At 36.9% G+C, this 19,122-nt stretch overlaps 3 protein-coding genes across 4 annotated transcripts; all 3 read right to left on the reverse strand.

Annotated features, from left to right (window-relative positions):
- Positions 1 to 1,135: 1,135 nt before the first annotated feature.
- Positions 1,136 to 6,280, reverse strand: fam76b (family with sequence similarity 76 member B). The gene is made up of 10 exons (XM_079247766.1): positions 5,805 to 6,280; positions 4,576 to 4,640; positions 4,410 to 4,464; positions 4,067 to 4,222; positions 3,788 to 3,978; positions 3,593 to 3,643; positions 3,423 to 3,500; positions 3,126 to 3,261; positions 2,923 to 3,024; positions 1,136 to 2,153 (listed from the first exon to the last, which is right to left on the reverse strand). Exons 1-10 carry the CDS (start codon positions 5,889 to 5,891, stop codon positions 2,064 to 2,066), a joined length of 1,011 nt encoding a protein of 336 aa, XP_079103892.1. The 5' UTR covers positions 5,892 to 6,280; the 3' UTR covers positions 1,136 to 2,063.
- Positions 6,281 to 8,979: 2,699 nt separating this feature from the next.
- On the reverse strand, positions 8,980 to 15,193 carry mtmr2 (myotubularin related protein 2; the record flags this gene model as incomplete). 2 transcript variants are annotated; one of them, XM_079247897.1, is made up of 16 exons in its annotated part: positions 14,985 to 15,193; positions 13,791 to 13,893; positions 13,629 to 13,652; positions 13,090 to 13,153; positions 12,854 to 12,948; positions 12,677 to 12,781; positions 12,318 to 12,422; positions 12,150 to 12,233; positions 11,911 to 12,060; positions 11,644 to 11,832; positions 10,289 to 10,474; positions 9,991 to 10,197; positions 9,804 to 9,896; positions 9,597 to 9,710; positions 9,228 to 9,404; positions 8,980 to 9,141 (listed from the first exon to the last, which is right to left on the reverse strand). In XM_079247897.1, exons 1-16 carry the CDS (start codon positions 15,062 to 15,064, stop codon positions 8,980 to 8,982), a joined length of 1,938 nt encoding a protein of 645 aa, XP_079104023.1. In that variant the 5' UTR covers positions 15,065 to 15,193. The 2 variants fall into 2 exon arrangements, with proteins under 2 accessions (XP_079104023.1, XP_079104022.1); XM_079247896.1 differs by having other exon boundaries at positions 13,090 to 13,156.
- Positions 15,194 to 15,740: 547 nt separating this feature from the next.
- cwc15 (CWC15 spliceosome associated protein homolog) lies at positions 15,741 to 18,693 on the reverse strand. The gene is made up of 7 exons (XM_079247796.1): positions 18,646 to 18,693; positions 18,121 to 18,262; positions 16,936 to 17,048; positions 16,698 to 16,801; positions 16,514 to 16,624; positions 16,223 to 16,350; positions 15,741 to 16,070 (listed from the first exon to the last, which is right to left on the reverse strand). Exons 2-7 carry the CDS (start codon positions 18,249 to 18,251, stop codon positions 15,941 to 15,943), a joined length of 717 nt encoding a protein of 238 aa, XP_079103922.1. The 5' UTR covers positions 18,252 to 18,262; positions 18,646 to 18,693; the 3' UTR covers positions 15,741 to 15,940.
- Between the last annotated feature and the right edge of the window lie 429 nt (positions 18,694 to 19,122).

Genomic DNA, 19,122 nt, shown 5'->3' on the forward strand with positions numbered 1-19,122 from the left:
CTTTTGCTCTTTATCTTGATAATACAAGGCCAAAGTCAATCCAGGTTATATCCCTTTAACTCATAACTTCCTTACCAACAACCGTAGTTGTTTTCAGAAGTAATGCCTAGTCCTGGTCATCATCAGGTGAACATTTTGTTCCATTCTCTTCCATTTTGCTTTGAAAATACATGCTGCCTTTGGTGACTTGCTGGAGCCTGTTATAGGGAGGGTGAGCCTAGGGCTCCGAGAAGCAAGAGGGGGCCGCAATTCACAATGACGCTCATGAACATGTTGCTGGACCAGCTGGTAAACACGGGTCTAGAGATTAACATAGAGAGGGTGTGTGGCGTAATGTTATTCGCCAAGTGTAATTACACCACAGGCTCTTCACATAGAAACTTTTTAATACTTCAAAAAAACTAAATGATGAATTTTTGCTTATTGTTCCTTTATTACATACTATGAACTTCAGGTGGTGACGGTTGCAACCATATATAAATCTAGGATCTTGGAGTCCTCTGTAATTTCAGAGTTGGATGTTTGAAAAAATAAAATTACTTTGACATTTTAGGCTAATCTTTTACAGGAAAATGAGTTCTGAGGACAACTAGAATGCATAATCAGTTACAGGAACTAAAGAGGTGAATTGAGGAGGCTCAACATAACTGATTTAGAAAGTGCACTAGAGAAGCTTGTCTCGTCTTTGTTATATTGAGACTATACATTTTACCAAAAAGCTGCTGTAAAGTGACCTCATCTGAACACAGTAAAGATCTTATGAGATCCAAGTTCTTTACAATTTTACACTGAAAAATCATTGTTTTTAAAAACAAGTTTGGGCTAAAAAAAAAAATTTTAAAAAAAAAAAAAAAAAAAAAAAAGTGCCACAGTCTATCCTGGTCCGAAAAGGTGGAGCCGATCATGGATACTCCTTTTATATCTAATTCTGACACAATTACCCGACACTTAAATGTGCTGATGACAGAATCTATTAATAAAAACAAACACACACTAACAGCTTAGCCAGTTTTAATAGTTTTAAACACTTGAGATTGGAAAAAAGTACAAAAGTGATCCTTTCACAGTATGAAACCAGCCCAATAACGTAGAGTGATGAGTTCCTTTAAAAGGCATCTTCTACAGACATGTTCATTTCAACTGGCCTTACCATACACATATTGTACTCACTAAAACAAATACAAGCAACAGTTTAAATACAACGGCTGACCCCAGCAATACATTTACAAGTGATTTTTAAAAAAAACTAGTTAAAAGAGGGGGAAAAACATTTTACCACAATGCCATCCGGTATCTGGCAGTAAAATCATGCAATATTACAATCGTTTCACTAAAGAGAAACAGCAAAGCACTACAGCTGTCACACAGTGAGAAAGAGGGCAGCCAAGAGGTATCTATCCGACAGCTGCTCGGAGTGCTCGTTGGTTGTTTACTGAAATGTTACTGAGACTTGACTATTGTTGAGCAGCAGATCAGTGGTAACTGAACCGGCGTTTGCATACATTGTAAAGTTGCACATGGTCTCTGTTCGGAAGAGCTTGTCTTCCACAATCGCATCCATTTAGAAAAATATAACTAGTTACTATTGAAGAAAATCCCAAAATGTGGGATATTCTCTCAGTATGTTGTGAGGAAATAAAAAAAGCTAAGAAATACAGTTGAATAAATAAATGCATGACATCCATAAAAAAATCAAGTGAACACACTGAGTAACCAGAATGCTCTCCACGTAAGCTCACCATGCTTTTTGTTTTGGCCCGGCAGTATTTAAAAAAACATGAGGGCTTCATCCTCCACGCCATTCAAAATCATGTCCAATGATCCAGAGGGGAAAGTTGCCATAATATATCTAAAACATGTTGACAATTAGCGAAAGGTTCAGAGGGTACCTCCCCTGCTTTTTGTTTAATTTTACAAATTACTTCCATGTATAACATGGTCTCTGATTTCACCAATTAAGAAGTAATCGATGTAGATGGCAATGAGGAAACACAGGAGGGAGACTTTCACAGTGTTAGAAAAATGAAGCCGCTCTGTGTTGTCATCCGCTGGCTGACCTTTTGTTAGGGCAACAGCAGTGAACTTCCTGTCCGATCAAACTTTTTGCCCTTTGAAAGGGCAGCCACTTGTTTCATCAGCTCCCTGTTCTTGGCCTGTGGAAACAAATAATGAACTGCGTTAGTAAACAACTTTTTAATGCACAATGGTAGAAGTTTGGACACAGAAGATTACATAAATTGTAGTTTCATTCCTTTAAAATCTCTTAAGCTCCTGTGCTAGGACAGACCTCTTTCGAGTAAGCCAAAATAAGACCAAAATATACAACTTTAACTCAATTAATTGTTGGAATAATTCAGAATGATAATGATCTGCTCAAATCACATGATTATGCAAAGACTTTAACAGTTTTGTTTATAAGTAATTGACATGGCAAGTTTGATTCTACATATATCTTTGGGTAAGCTACAATGCACTTTGTGTTGGGACAGGAAAGACTTTGGAAAACCTCGGAACACACTGCACATTTTATGCATGACAAAAACTATCCTGCCTTGCGTGCGCGTAAATTTAGGTATAAAATCTGATCTATTCAACAGCAATCAACTAATCATAGTTAATCATGCTGGAAACATATGAATCAATCTGCACCTATCAATTATACCCATCACTGGAACCAGCACATAAGAACATATGGTTGATAAATAGTTTTCTGATGCAGCAAAACAGAAGTACACGTTTTATTACTTAAAAAGAACAAAAAATCCCCAAAAAACAACCAAACAAACAAACAGAAAAAAAAAACCTGACAAGTCTCTGATAGTAAAATATTCCAGACGTTCCCAAATCTGATGTTGAAAGCAGTTACTGCTGTGCATGAAGCTGCATCTTTACAGGAGGACAGGCACACAGATTTATTCCTACCTGCTGCTGCTCCATAGCCTCTTTATGTGCCTTCTCCATTTGGTTCATCTTCACTCTCATATTTGATTCTTGGTACTGAAAGTCTGCTTTTAGCTCTGTGAGCTGGAGGAGAATTTAATCATTTAATCAACACATCAAACAGGAGAGGGAAAACCCGCATTCATGCAGCTGTGATTGGAGCTGAGCCGAGACCAGTAACTCACCTTTCGATCCTTCTCCAGAATGGTTTGATCTCTTTGCTGCAGAAGTCTCTTCAGAGACATTACTTCTTCTTTCAGCTGGCTGATGAGGATGAAGTTGTCTGTCCCGCCAGAATCCATAGATTGGGTGATAGAACTGCTGATGGGATTAAAGAAAAAACAAAAAAACAACATGAAGCTAATACGAAGACGTTGAACACCTCTGTATGTGTATGGAGACAAAAATTTATATTAATATTTTACCATAAATGCAAGTCAAACTAAATTTAATATTTCCCCAATATTTATAACACATCCTACCTGTCTCCATTGGATGGCTTCATCTCCAGTTTTGGTTTCTTCTTTGGAGTCTCCTTCTGGATTGAAGACGATTTATGGCTGCAAAACAAAATAAAGATGAAAGTGGAAAATTTTCCCACACAAATAAATTTCCTTTGGCCTTTTATGCAGTTCAGTTAGGAGAGTTGTACCTCTGCTTCCACAGTCCAGGTTCCTGTTCAGGACTCAAGCTCCCACTGAGTCTGTGAAACAGCAAACAGCATCTGATACTATAGCATCTCATTATACTGTTGTAATTTACTATAACGTACTCAATTAAACATTAAGAATGAGTTACATAGGGATGGCCAAGAAAACGAGAGAGAGGTGTGACAACAGAAACTTACTTGTGGTGAGAGCTGCTATGTCTGTGGTGGCGGTGGTGGGGGTGGTGATGATGGTGAGATCTGGAGTGATGGTCTTTCTCGTTCAAGGATGATGAGTTGGACGAACCAAAGCCCTTCCTCTGCTCCTTAGTCTTCTGCAGGACACGGCGGTAGGACAGAGTACATAGCCAGCACAGCAGTTTTCCATCCACCTGGAGTAATCATAGAAGACAGCAACCAATATAACTTGTTGCAACACATTTTTGGTATTATAAGAATACTTGTTTTTCTGGTTTGTACCTTTCTCCTGCCCTCCTCTTTACGGTCAAAGGCGCACTGCTGTTTGCACTGTTCGCAGGTTTGTGGAGGTCCATATTTTTTCTCTGAGTTGGTACAACGCTGGCACTTTGTTCCAATAAAAGCTGCAATGATGTTACAGTACTGGCAAGGTTTGGGCTGTAAAACAAAGATAAGAAAGAAAAACTTGCTTAAAAATAATACAATGAATTGGTCCGTCAAGTCAGCATGAATATATATATATTTTTATTTCTATTTTTTAATTTATGCAATCCATTAAATCAGGTGGAGTCAGTCTACAACTTAACAAATGTTAAACAGATTATGTGAGAAATCTGATACTTACTGTTCCAAACTGTTTGACATTCTGGGCGCATTTCTTGCAGATTGTATTTGTTTTACTGCAATGGAATATACAGGAGTTCACGTCGCTATCAAATCCATAACGACGATGATAACAATAATAAAAGCATGCATCTGCATTAATAAAAGATGAAAATCTTTATTCTCACCTCTCCTGCTGAAACTCAGATCTGCAGTATGTACACTTCACTATTGGGTGGGCGATGCGACACTCCTGTAGTACAAAAACAAAGAAATATATTTTTATATCCTTCCTTGGCTAAGCCTAATAACTATGACAGGAAACCTGTCAGATACAAGCGTTGCTTTAATATCAAGTGTAAAATATCACAAATATGTCCATTTGATTCTGCTGGCACAAAGTCTATCATGTATTATACCTGTTCTTTCTCAGTCAGCCCTGCATCTTATCACAGGATTGCACAATATTTATGACGTTAATTAGAAGTTATCTGGCATGTAACCTGTAAAACCCATTTTTAGAGGAAAATCTGTATTTACATCAATACAGCTGTAGTAGAAATACCTAAGTGGGACTATAATTACTCTAAAGTCATGTCACATCATTTCATCTATTGCACTGCTAATTTACATGGTTGTTTGGATGCTACTGTTCAGACTGTACATATCTGCAAGGCTACATACAAAATTACTTTTACCTTTACTTTTATTATATATTTTTAACAAAAATAAATGTATGTATATATGTTCATTTCTCTGCATGCTTTTGCCTTAACTTATTTGTAAAATAGTTGTAAAATAACTGTATTTCTACTTTATATTATTATTCTTTTTTTTTTTTTTTTTATTATTCAGCACCTTATCACCGAAACAAGTCCCTAGTCTGTGAATTGTTCAAAGACAATGGCAATAAAAGTCTTTCTGATTCTAAAGATTATCAAATCTAATCAAATCAAATCTATAAAGTACTTGAGTGTTTAAAGAAGGTGGGACTCTCAGTAGAAAAAAAAATCCAGATATAAAAAACAAGTTTTGCCTAACAAAGTTGTAAAACTATTAAAATATTTTACTATAAACAGACTGCCACCTAATATCAGCCCACAGTATGTTATAACATAATTATAACAGTAAGTTATAACATAATTATTATAATGTTATAACAAATATTCAACATCTAAGGGTGTGGTACTTCTGATATAAGTCTTTAGTATAATCCATAACAAGGGATGATCTATACATGGTTACGTTAATACGGCTGTTTTGAACCTTGTTACATAATCTGAGCCTAGCTAACCTGCTGCTTGTCGTAATAACATCTCTTTAGCTGCGGCAACACTCGCACACATCAACACTCATTAAGCTTGTAATTATTCTGTGTCTTGTTCAGTCACCCCCGATGTCAGACACACTCCCCAACCTTGCACAGCTGCTGGCCCTGCGACAGCTCCTCGAAGGGGTACCGCTGATTACACTTCGTACAGGCGTACAGAGCCGATGTTGCCATTGTCACCCAACTGAAGCCACGGAGCTAGAAGAGGATATCTGAGTCGAGCTGCAAACTGAACGGATTAACCTCGCTATTTCCTTTCAAGCCGCTCGATATACCGAGAGTTACGGAGACACGCCGTGTTGGCATCCAGCGTTACCCAATGTTAGCTCGCACGGCTATGTAGCGCAACACAGAAATAGCTCAGATGGAGGGAGAAGGCGAAGAACAATAAACTCCACAAAATCCGTGATCTTTCAAAGCCTTGTCCGTCTACACCAACTTGGTATCAGCTATTAGTTAAGTTGCCGTATAAGCATTCCGTTCGTGACAATCCGTCTCCAGAGGTTAAGTTTATTCTGTTCTCGCCAAGAAAGGTATTTTTCTTGTGTTTTCCTTCTCTCTTTTTGTATCAACGCCGTAGTCGTCATTTAGCCGGAAGTAGCCGACAGCTCCCGAGGAAGAAAGGAAACTTATCGCGACACAACATCCGTCCGCGGGATTCGCATTTTGAAATGAGCATAGCCAATCACGTGGCCAGACGAATTCAGCAGCACATTTACACACAATCACCAAGTTACTAACCAACAACCTATTTGTATACTTATCCCAACAAATAAATAAATGAATAAATAAATAAATAAATGCCATGCAAGAAAAAAGCCGCACAAATGGTATTGGTGTGTTAGGCTACATATTTAATTTACTTTTAATTTTTGTTTTGAAAATTTAAATAAATTTTCCCAAATGGATATATTGAGCATGCAAAAAAAGACCAAAAAAACCAAAAAAAACCTCAACAATCCCAGATCATGTGTACACATGTACACTCCAACAAAAATATTTTTTAAAAAAAAATGAAGTAAATAAATAAAGCAAGCCAATCAAATAACTTATAAAGACTAAATATAAACTATATATAAACTAAATAATGTACAAAAATGAGTGGGAATAAGTACAAACGTATTAACTCCAACCCCTTTCCTGAAATGAATACTTGAATTTAAAAATTGGCTGTTTGAAAAGCAATCTGTGATGACATTCTCTTAACTCAAGTCACATGTATAAGAAAAAGGACTCAAAGTCTATAAAGAAACATATTTTGATGTTACTTCAGTCACTTACTATGACATAGATGCAGAGTGAGAAAAAGTGCCCATCAGTCAACATCACCACCTAAAAGGTTTGGTTCAAATGCATTTGTGGGAAATGGGACCTAAAACTGTATTGGTATACACAGAGAACTTCAACTTTCTGATTTCCAAAGTAAATATGTTAATGCCTGAATCTGTCACTTAAATGTTTTTCCGACCCAACTAAAGTTTGTGGGATCAGAGATGCAAGGAGTTGATGGATCAATGCAGTTTTTTCTTACTTCGTAATAAAATAAAATAAAAAAAACAACCCAAAAGTCTGAAGATACTAAGTAGTGTCATCACTTTTATTATTTAATAATTTGGACCAGTCTGACATTTAATATTACAGTTTGACATTGTGTTTCACATCAATTAGCAAATTCAAGTCTTGAAGCTCGAGGCCATACAGCTTCACTTGAACTGTGTGGAAATGTGTGTTTTTAATAGCATACATTGTAAAGGAAGAGTCATTTATTATTAGTGTCAATATCTATACAGTCTATGGTCAATATAGATGTACATAAGCAGAAATAGCGGCTTTAACCAAATACAAAAGCTATAGAAAAAATGAGGCTGTTCTGGCTAAAGCACTTCTAAAAGCTACTGTAAAAATTAAAAGGAAAGAAATGTTTGCAGTCCAGTATCAAATTTCCCCACAAATGTAGTTATTTCCAGACTTTATCTTTCCTATTTTATCATAAAAGGCACTCTGTCTCAAATTTTACAGCAACATTATACACAAAACCGAGAATAATTCATGCTAGTGCTATGGGGTGGTCAACTTACATTTGAAACAGTAATAGCTAAACAGTGCATAAAAAGTTCAATCCAAACTGAATCCTTACGGCGCAGTGGGTTGGCTGTTTCATGCAATCTTTTGCATCCACAGTGGAAAAGGTTAGATGCCAACAATGTATTTATCATTTAACATCACAAATTGTGCAGTGTACGCTACTCTTTTGCTATTCTCCAAGTTAGTCAGAAAAGGCACACATTTATTAAGATGTATTACACCAAAAATGTTTTGTTTAGTCTTGTTACATATTATGCTGCTTTAAAAGAAAAGTAAAGCATCAACAAGAAATCAGTCTACAAAAACAAAAAAAAATGACTATCATGGAAAATGATCTATTGCATTCTTTTTTTTTTTTTTTTGCAGCTTATTGATATTGCATGGAAAGCTGTCATTCATTCAATGCATGAGAAACAATTTCTGAGAGTTACAAATACAAATCTGGAGTAAAAGATAATAAATAAATGTTAGATACTTACAAAATTATAACTTACTAAACCTAAATGACTTGCTGTGAAAGGAATGTTATTCACTATTGTTATGTTATTCATGTTACGCAGTCAAAAAGTAAAGCAGATATTTGGTCATAACAGTCTAAAAGGATTGATTCATGGAGACATTCCCAACTTCTCCTAATCCACATTGCACCTACTTTTCAATATCGTAATAAGAAGCTAACAGTACAGCCCTTTAGCTACAGTTTTAAAATCAATATTCAACATCTTCCAAACCATTTACTTTAGATCAAGCAAGTTTGAGCTTCTGCGGCAGTTTTAATATTTACAATTTATCACCTGTAGTGATTTCAGATGAATATCTGAGTCTTCCTATGAAGCATATAAGGCATAAACATTTAACCAGAGTAATATTTAGATTGCAGGTATTCTAATAGGTTACGCAGTAGTCACTATTCTGGTCACATATGGCTGTTCTTCAGTGGTCTGAGACAGACGCTTATGTTGCAAAGCAGGCAATACATGATGGTGAGAAATACTGATAAGTTACTCTGAATATTCACTGAATATTGGTGGTAGGGTATCAATGCACGTGACAGAAAGAGGCAGTTTGGGACGCAGGTGCTTCATGGCTCCCAGTGTGGCCCTAATTATGACTTCAGTATGACACCAACTCACTAGTCGAGCTCCGCTAATATAATGGTCGCAAACTTCAAGTGGTGTCAAACAAAGGTCTGCACTGGAGTGATGGAGCGTGTGGGGGAGCCTGCTCGCTCAGAAGAAGATGCAGAGCGATTTGTCGATTCCCGCTGTAGTTCATCTACTCTCTTCTGAAGCTCAGCCCGCTTTGCTAAAAGCTCCTTGTAACGTTGGTGAATGGGTTCCTTCAAAAAGATGGAAAAAGTTTATTTCGTAAATCCCAGGACCCTAGAATTAGGTTTGGGAACAAGAAGCAGGTCTGGCAACCCACCTGAGGTCTCATGCGAGGGTTCCAGCGGATGTAGTACCCAACCCAAAGCTCCAGATGGCGTAGGCTAACTACTGGGAACAGCACATGGTTGGAGTAGTTCACATACAAAGGATTCGTAAACTCCTCCAGCTGACTGTTAATATAGGACCACAGTGAGACTGTCCGCTTGGGAATTTCCTGTAAATCAAAGATGTAGACATTTCACTCTGGATCTATCACAGCATTTTGCACCTTTTTGTCTTGAATGCTCCTGAGCTTTGCTATCAAATTCTCCATGCTAATCATTAAACCAGTCTATTGACAGAAGATTACACATTCCTAATACACTAAAAGAAGAAAAAAAACCTGCACAAACAAGAAACTTCTTACTTCTTTCAGCCTCTGCTGTTCACTGTTGCATAGAAATGTCCCAAACAGGCAGCTGTATAAATGTTCCAGGATGGTCACCAGGAAATATTCATTGAACTCAAAAGCTGCAGGAAACTTAAAATATAAAGGGAGAAAATGAAAGAATTATTCAAAACTCTTCTTTTTTCCCCCCATTTTAATACCTTATTTTAAAAGTAGTTTGCTTACCTGGCGAGTCAACTGCCAGACACAGTCAATGAACTGAATGAAAACAGGTGAACGATCCGCATCTGTGTGGTTTTTATCACCATGACCGATGCGCTGCCAGAAACAAATGGACAATCATTAATGCAAGTAGCACTAAAGACTTCCTGATCCTATGCCAATACTTCCAAAACGTGTTTAGACAGTTTACCAGCTGGAATCGATGACCAAAACTCAGCCACTCTTTCTCAAGCAGCACTTCGAAGCCACGAATAGTGCGGTAGTAACCGTCCAGCATCAGCATGGCTAAGGATGTGAGCTGACCTGTTCGGTCCCAGCCGTCGCTACAATGCACCACCACCGATGTTTTCCCAGACTCCACTTTGTCTGCAATTCTAAGAGCTCCTGCCAGGATCAGCTACAAATAAGGCACCAGAAATGCACACGACAAGGTTAATATTATGGGCAATGAGTTTATCCTCATCAGTATTTAGGTGTAATATGCTCACCTTGATGTGCTCAAGCCAGTGAGTGGACTCCAAGTTGGAAAGCCAGTGCGAATCCTCGATGTTGGGGTAAACTACATCCTTCAGTTTACGGAGCGACTCCCTCATCACATGGATATTGTGAATCTCCAGGAACACAAGCTCAGCGTTTTGATATGCATCCTCGCTTTCATATCCACCCCCTTTCATCTGCGGAAAACAAGAGGAAATTGTGGGAAGATCAACCACGCAACTCAGTCTTCAATGAAAAGAAATTACAGCATCCCTTTTGACCATTTTCTGCTTTGTTTTTAGTTATTTATAGGCCTGAAAAATGTTGGACCAGCTAGAACCAAATTAAACATGAAACTTTGTCACTACTACACCCACATCTGCCCCTGTAATAGTCATTGCAGTATATAAATATATTAAAGAAGGTTCTGAAAATGTTTTTTTTAAAATTAGTTTAATCTCTAAATAATTTGAGAACCATCACAATGCAGAGCTTAAGTTGTTATGGAAATTCAAAAAGCAACAAGGATAATTAACAAAGTAGGATTTAGAGGATACACAAACCCACTTTTAATAAGCTCACATGCACTGAAATTCATGGACTTGATTAAATTTAAAACAGTGCAAATAAATGTACAAAGCAAGAAACAATTTACTGCCAATAATACTCAGAGAATGTTCACAGAAAGAAAGGGAAGTAATAATTTAAGGGGAAAACTAGAATTTAGAAAGCAAAAAGTAAGAGCAACAATGAAAAGTATGTGCATATCAAGCTGTGGGGTGACTATGGAACAATCTGGATTAAGATTTATGTAATATTTATGTAGATATGGGTGTCAGTATGTGTATAGTATATCTATGGATATGTATATGTGTGTGTGTGTGTGTGTGTGTGTGTGTATATATGTAAATGTAAATATCTACTTAATTGAATAAGTATGTTGTGTTGTGCAGTGACAGAATATAAACCTAGATGAGTAGAAAGGGGTCAGAATACCAAATAAGTGAATACTTCTTCCCTCTCCTTTTTCTAACTACCTTTTTTTTCTTTAATTAATAAATTGATGAGGCCATATTATTATTATTATTATTATTATTAATATGATGAATAATATTTTCTTCCTTAGTATGTACATGTATGTATGTCTGTATGTATATATATGTGTGTATGTACATATGTATGTCAAGGTATGTACATATATTTTCTTATATTCTTTTGCTCGTTCAAAATTTATTAAAAAAATAAATTAATAAAAAAAAAAAAAAGGAAAAACATTGAACAATTCTGCACCGGAATTCTTTGGATCCATAGATAATCCATGTTTTAAGTAAATGTTTTACTTTAAGTAAGGCTTCAGAAGATTTACCTTATTGGCAGCAGCATTGACGCTGGGTCTGGCATCAAAAATGAAAAGTTTATGAGACTGAGCATTGGCATCCATGATTGCCTGGAGGTATTTCTCGTCCTCTTTGCTGCGCTTCCCATTCACCCCAACCATTGGCTGACTGCACCGTGTCACTGTAGCCTGGCTCTCTGGATGGATCCATGACAACACCTGCACACCAAGTGTATATGAGCATTAAGACCACTGTATTACAAAGGGTAAATACATGCATGAAGAACAGTAACCCACAGGTATTCTCCCTTTTGCTCGGAAGGCAGCCACTCTCTTCAGCTCTTCATCTGGTATGTTGACTGGTACTGCCAGAGTTGATGGGTAGGTGTCACACAACTCATAGTGATCATTAACTTTGGTTATCCTCCAGCTTTCATTAGGGATACCCTAAAAATACCAAAAAAAAAACCCCCAGCATTTGCTTTAACTTTCTTCAACATTTAGGAAAACATGTGGACCGCGTTGCCTTGAATTACCTGTCTTTTGTATTCTGAGACAGCATCATACACTTTCCAACCATTTTCAGGAAAGGTTTGCCCGTATTCAAAGGCAAAGATTTGCTGAGGAGAGTGAAGGAGAAGTGAATCTGGTGCAAATCTGAGCAGGGTTAACAGCGACAGCAGCAGTTTGGTTGAGTCACTCACCAGTCCGTTGGAAACAGGAAATGCAAATTTCATCAGGACTTCGAAAATTGACTTCCTGAGTGTGTCCTCCGGTTGTTTGTGTGCAAATCGCAGATTACGTATATCCTGGAAAATGGCAGAGCTGCGGGTCAGGGTCAAACTCAAGCATTAACAGCAGTGTGCAAATATCAGTCAGAGCAGAAAACTGTTATTGAATGGAAAGCCACTGTGAAAAATGGAGCTTTTAAGAAGCTCACTGTTTCCTAAATGACTCATTAATGTTGTCCACACAGCTCTCTGTTAGAGCCTGTTCCATTTTCCATCTAAAGACTCTGAACATTAAAATGTAGCAGCAATCTTTGACTATTTCTGCAGCTTACCTTGCAAACCACCCCATAGGACACGTCGCCGCGGCTGGAAGCGGTACCAATTTTTTCTACACGACTAACCACCCCAAGAGGCAAATCCAGTACAAATGCCTGCTCCTAGAAAACAATGACATATTGGCAAAATAATTTCTTAAAATATGTTTTTTCCAATATATTCACCACACATACCCTGTCCACTGATTTAAAGAACAGTCTGTAGTTGGTCACCATCACTCTTCCTCTCAGTGCCCCAGTGAAAGGACAGAAGTAGGTGATGTCTTGTGCTACAGAAAAAACAACAAAATAAGGTTGATTTACAAATGGACTTCACAAGTACTACTTTAGGATATAGGATTGTTTTGCTTTCAGTGCATAAGGGCTGTTTTGATTAGAGCAGCAATTCGGCAAAGGGAACAATACATTACCCATATCTTGTATAGCTTCATTCGGCAGCAACTGTGGTTCGTCTTTGTCTGAATTTCTGAGCACCTTCTGCAAACATTAGAAACAATTTCTCACAAAAACACAAATCAATAACTTGATGTCAAATATACATAAAGTGTGTAACAGCTAGGGGACCATATCCTTTTGTCCCATTTCGATTTAGATTTTTTGGGTGCCGATTTGATTTAAAATGAAATTTTCACAATTCTTTGATATTGCTGATTTTTGTAGATTAAAAACAAAAAAAAATATAAAACTTTTTTTTTTCCTCGTCATTTTTCTTGATTTCAATTAGGAAAAAACAACATAGTAGCCAGACTATCATTCTGTTGCTATAATGCCAAAGAAGACAAGTAAAAAGATCAATGAAAACAATAAAAATGACAAAAAATTTATAATGGATTAGTTTTATTTATTTGGGGAAAAAAAAAAAAAGATTAAAAAAAAAATTGATTTTAAAATTGTGAAGCAAAAAATCCTGATTTTCGATTTGATTTTCCCACCCGTAGTAACAACATACCTTCGCAGGGGCTTTGGGCTTGACCTAAAGCATGCACAATGAAAAGACAGAAAAGGATAAATGAAAAGACATTCACTGATAAAAATGATCCAGTTATCAAACATTATTTTAATGAGAAGACAAGAAAAGAGAATATTTGTAAGATGCATTCAGGCTGCCAACCCTGAGCTCTGGAGAAAACTCTGCAGATGTTGACATTGAGTCAGAAGAAAAAGCAGATGTTGGTTTGGCCTGGGCTGACCGATCAGAGCGAGACGTGGAGGTACTGGTGGGAGACAACATAACAAAAGGATAGAAAACAAAAAAAAGTATTTATTCTCCATCAGATAACCGAATGACTGGGTACCTCCTAATTGAGTTTAATGTACCTGTAGTATGAGAATTTAAGCTGCTGGTCAGACTCAGAAAGCTAATGCCATCCTGCTGCATACAAGCACCTTAGGTTAAGCTAAGGTTCTAGAAAAGTGTGATTGTATGAGATGTAGTTATTGCATGGAAAAATGTATCTGCTTGAGGAAGGTGTCGATTTAAAACCCTGATTACAGATCATGGTTGAGTCTCAAATGAACCCTTACAATCAAATGTCTCACATGTCATATACATCCTGAGGGGAAGATCCATAACAATCCCCAGCATCCCTCTGTATACAACAGGGGACAAGCTGCTCTTAGTAATAAAGTCTTATTTTCATAGAGAATTTGGGTCATTTGAGGAAGAATAACTCCTCTGTTTTTCTGTCATGCTTGTGCACTAATACATTCAATTCAATACACACCATCAACCACAACTGCTGATCTCTTTTATTCAGTTGTAGATGTAATATAAGACATTACTCATTATGAAACACTGGGCAGGTGATAAAACAGTTTTCTCTTCTTCTACTGATACAACACCAACACTTGTATGCACACCACAGATGAGGACTGTATACCAGCTGTTTACCTGTAATACCAGAGTCCACATATTGGTTCTGATTGTACTCTTTCATTTGAGAACCGTGAGTACAGTATCTTATTATTCAGAAAACTAGCAACTTCTGATTAGTGCGTGCATCACATAATAATTCAACTGTTCACTTATATAATTCAACTGTTCACTTATTTAGCAGCTTAGTATTGACAACTCCTCATCCGGACGAAAGCCACGGCGATGCCCTACTTTCTGTCAAAATCAGTGGTCGTCTTTTACTACGCGGACTGATATATTTGTAGTTTTACATTCACCTATGAAAGATTACAAAGCTTTCTTTGAGATAACACACCTTAACCTATGTTACGAAACCAAAATGAGTAACTACAGTGGTTTCAAAACTTTTATCTAGCTTAAATTCAAATTTGTTGTGGAGGATTTAGCTACCTGGACAATGAATCAACACTTGGCTGTCGGGAGGAGGAGGGCTTCGAACCCAAACTGTCGATGCTTCCGCTCTTTTCCATGTTTTACAACTGCAAGTGTTTGGATAATGGATAGCTTGAACTCCAAGTGTTTACAGCCGTATTTCCACTGAGAATCGCCTTTATATATTCACCCTGGCTACAGCAAATCCCCACAAACAAAAGGAAGCTGCCATCTTTTCCCAGAAGCCTCCCAATCCTCTCACAAGCGGACCATTGTTAAAGATGACGCCCTCTGCCGGCCGACTGAGATGTTTTTATGGTGCCTTCACGGCTTTTCATATTTGGAAATCTCAATTACTATTTCTGTTAGTTATGGCCGTGACTTTAGTGCATTAGAAAAATGGACAGATGTATTGTAAATACGATTCTTAATATTTAACAATAATCAGTAAAAAAAAAAAAGAAAAAAGTTTTAAATCAAAACATTCAAAATATTGAGGAAACAATTTCTCCTCTTTTTCTAATCAACAACAGCTAATAATAGACTTAAAACAACCTGACGATTCGTATCACCTTAACCTTGCTTTGATAAGAATTGTTAGGTGGATAAATCTGGTTGAATATTTTGGTGCAGGCTCTTATCTCTCATCTCAGACTGTGTTATAATTCAAAAAGAAATTTAACAAGAAAATTCATGAGCCAAATTATTGTTTAATGAAAATAAACAAAATTAGAGAAAGAAATGATTAACCATATTTTAAAAATTTACAGTCAATGTTTGACAAGCTTTATTCAAAAGATGTAACTTGACTCATATACAATTTACCTGCCAACTATACAGCTCTATTAAATTTGCATTGGTATGAATGCCATCTAGTAATCTTGGGACAAAATAAGGGAAAAAAATAACATTAGATCTTATTTAAAAAAAAAAAAAAAAAGCAATAATGATGTAATAAACACAGAGCTAGTCCTTTATTTCACATATTTTTCCATAAATTTCTTGTGGAACTCAGAGCGCAGTGTGTCATTGATGAAGCGTTTCTCCTTCCGTGACTCGTCCACCCCTTTTGCACAATTTTTGAACACAACATCGTCATCCCACCTAGAAGGACATCAACAAATTATCAGAATTATAGAAGTGTTGTGGCATGTGAGGAAAAAAAAAACAACAAAACAAAATCAAACTACATTAACAGTACCACTCAAATGCACATATACACTGGTACTTCATGTCTTTTTGGTGGTGACAGATACCTTCTCTTAACTCTGAACGTAGGCTGACTCTGGTTCTGCTGCTGTTGTCCAGCCAAATTAATCAAAGGATTTCCACTCAAGATGTTTTCCATTCGAATCCTCTCCTCCTCTGCTTTTTGCTCTCGCTCCTAACATAAAAAAAAAACAATAAAAAATAAATTGATTATCTTGTGAAATTGATTGAGAAATCAATTTTAAAGTTAGAAATCCTCCCTGACTTTAACTTTGTCATGCTGCAGATTCTATAATCACTTTTATCAAGAGGGAAAAATAAAAAAATCAATACTATACTTTGCGTTCTTGTTCTTCAGCCCGCTCTTTCTTAATCTTCTCAAGTTCAGCCAGGAGAGCTGCAGTGTCGTCATCATCACTGTCTTCCTCAGAGTCCTCATCCTCATCATCCTTTGAACAAAAAGGCTTAATAAGCAAAGGCTACTAATGAAAATCTGTGGAGTTTACAAAGTGTCAGGCTTACATCAGTGAGAGGGTCATCAGCATCAAGGTTTGCTGCTGGAATCTGATCTAGTCTGGGCCTCTTTGACGATGATGATGAAGATGATGATGATGATGTGGTGTGTTCTAGAAAGTTAAGATCAGTAAAATTAAACTCAACCATATTGAGAAATATTGAGACATTAAATCTGATTTATACTAAAAAACAAACAAAAAACCCCCAAAACATCTGTGATTCAAATGCCAGCAGAGAGACAAACCTCTTGGTCCCCTCTCTCTGGTTTTGTCACGTGCAGCTACACGTTCTCTTTCCTCCAGCTCCCGGCGAAAGTCACGGGCACGCACCTCCTCAGGTGCATCCTGGGTAGGCTGCCTAAGGATGGAGAACATTTCCAATGGAGTTACAAGTAATACCATATTAATATCACAGACATCTATTTTCACTTTTAATCTTTATTTGATGGGGACAAGTATGTTTCATGAATCATGTCACACACTATAGCATTTTAGCCAAGAGTAATTTCTCAATATCCATCCCTTTGATTTAAACCGATAATTTATTTAACTGAAGAATCAAAAGAATATTCTGGTCAAATATTCTGTTATTCATGTAATAAAATAATTAGCTTCACAAACCAGTTTTGTATCTTAACAAAAACACCTGGTTTGGGTAAACAGCATGATCGTCCACAGATTTATCATGACTGGTTATGGATTATGGCTGTACAGATTCACATCTGGATAAAATGGCGGCAAACTGGTACAACAGAAATAAAGCTTTTATAGGTTTGATGGCTTTGTGTATTTCTTAAAGCAGTGTTTCTTAAATCCAGTCCTCAGTCCCCCTACCCTGCATGTTTTAGACACGTTCCTCCTTCAAAGCACCTGGGTCAGATTTTTGAACTTCCTCCTCCAGTTCTTTGCAGCCTGATAACGAGCCCTTTATTTCATTCAGGTGTGTTAAGGTAGGGTTGCCTATAAAACATGCAGGGCAGGGGGTCTGAGGACCAGAGTTGAGAAACGCTGTCTCAAAAGCATAACGAGTCTGAAATTTTTGTCACAATTATAACATTTCAAGATCCAAGAGCACACTTAGTCTTAGATATCTAAAATTAAAAATAAAACAAGTTGAGTCTAACAAATCATTGAGATGCATTTTAATGTGGAATATCTGACAATGTGGATTTAAGGACAAAGTAGGAATTGTGGTCCATTTTCATGTCTCTGATATGCTCTTCTGTGTTTAAGTATTATACTGATATGTCAGTTTTATCTTTATGCTTCTGACAGCTTTATCGATAATCAGTCAGTCAGTCTTTACAGAAAGTAAAACCTCTTGTTAGCTGCTTTATGATTAATAATCAGTTTAAGAGATGGAAACGGTTTTATGTGTATAAACTGATTGTACCTCCCCAAAAGAAAAAAAAAAAGAAGATTCTTCTGACCTGTATTTGATCTTCGTGTGACCAGGAAGATCTCTACTTGAATACTGCTTGGACAGGGCACTCAAATCCCCTTCTCCTTTCCCCCTCCCTCCTTTTGCTGGCTCAAACGTGGGTCTTGCAGCTGTAGTCATGCTGGGTGGACCTGGTGTAGCAAGCGGTGGCAACAACAGTTAGCAAGCTATGCAACACAGCTCACATATGTTTAGTTACCAATTATGTTTATACAGCTCAACGTTTAGTGTGCTATGTTAATAATTCGTGTATTTATGGGACGCAAATAGGATTTGTTTTCAGACACATTTTAGCTGGGTAACAGTTCAAAACACACGCTAGCCTTACAGCTAACGTGCTGCTAACTGGTTAACCAGGTCTGACAACGGTGCTGAGATTAAATTTATCTTCCCCGATCAACTGTAAACTCTCAAAGTTTAACACAGAACGTGTTAAGGCATACTTTAATTAATTAAAAATTGAGATTCAAATGAATAGTATCTTAAAAACGAGTTTCAAAGCAAAAACACTCACGAAGATGCTTCCAAACGACAAAAGGAAGCTCAGCACAACGAGGAACGTCACTTCCGGAAAAAAGTCTGAACGAAAAATGATGCCTTTACAGACAATCGGATAATCGCATTGTTAGATATTTTAGCACCTTTCAAATTATTATTATTATTATTATTATTATTATTATTTATAATAATAATAATAATAATAATAATACATTTTCTAAAGCTGAATATAAAAAATGGAGAAAAAGTAGAAGAAATACATAAATATATAAATACATTTTAAATAAATCACTTTAAAGGCTAAATCAGACGTGGGGCTGAGAACTGGATCGCACTTAAAATGAATTCTACAATGTGAAACGTAGGGGACAGGTAATAACATCAAATTATGCATCATAGCGCAAGTAGTCGTTATTATGAACATCTGATTGTTTCCAGCTTCCTTCATTGGACTAAGTTGCACCTAACAACATCTGGAATTTGCCATTTCGTA

This window comes from Telmatherina bonti, assembly GCF_933228915.1.
Source record: "Telmatherina bonti genome assembly, chromosome: 10".
Lineage (NCBI taxonomy): Eukaryota > Metazoa > Chordata > Actinopteri > Atheriniformes > Telmatherinidae > Telmatherina > Telmatherina bonti.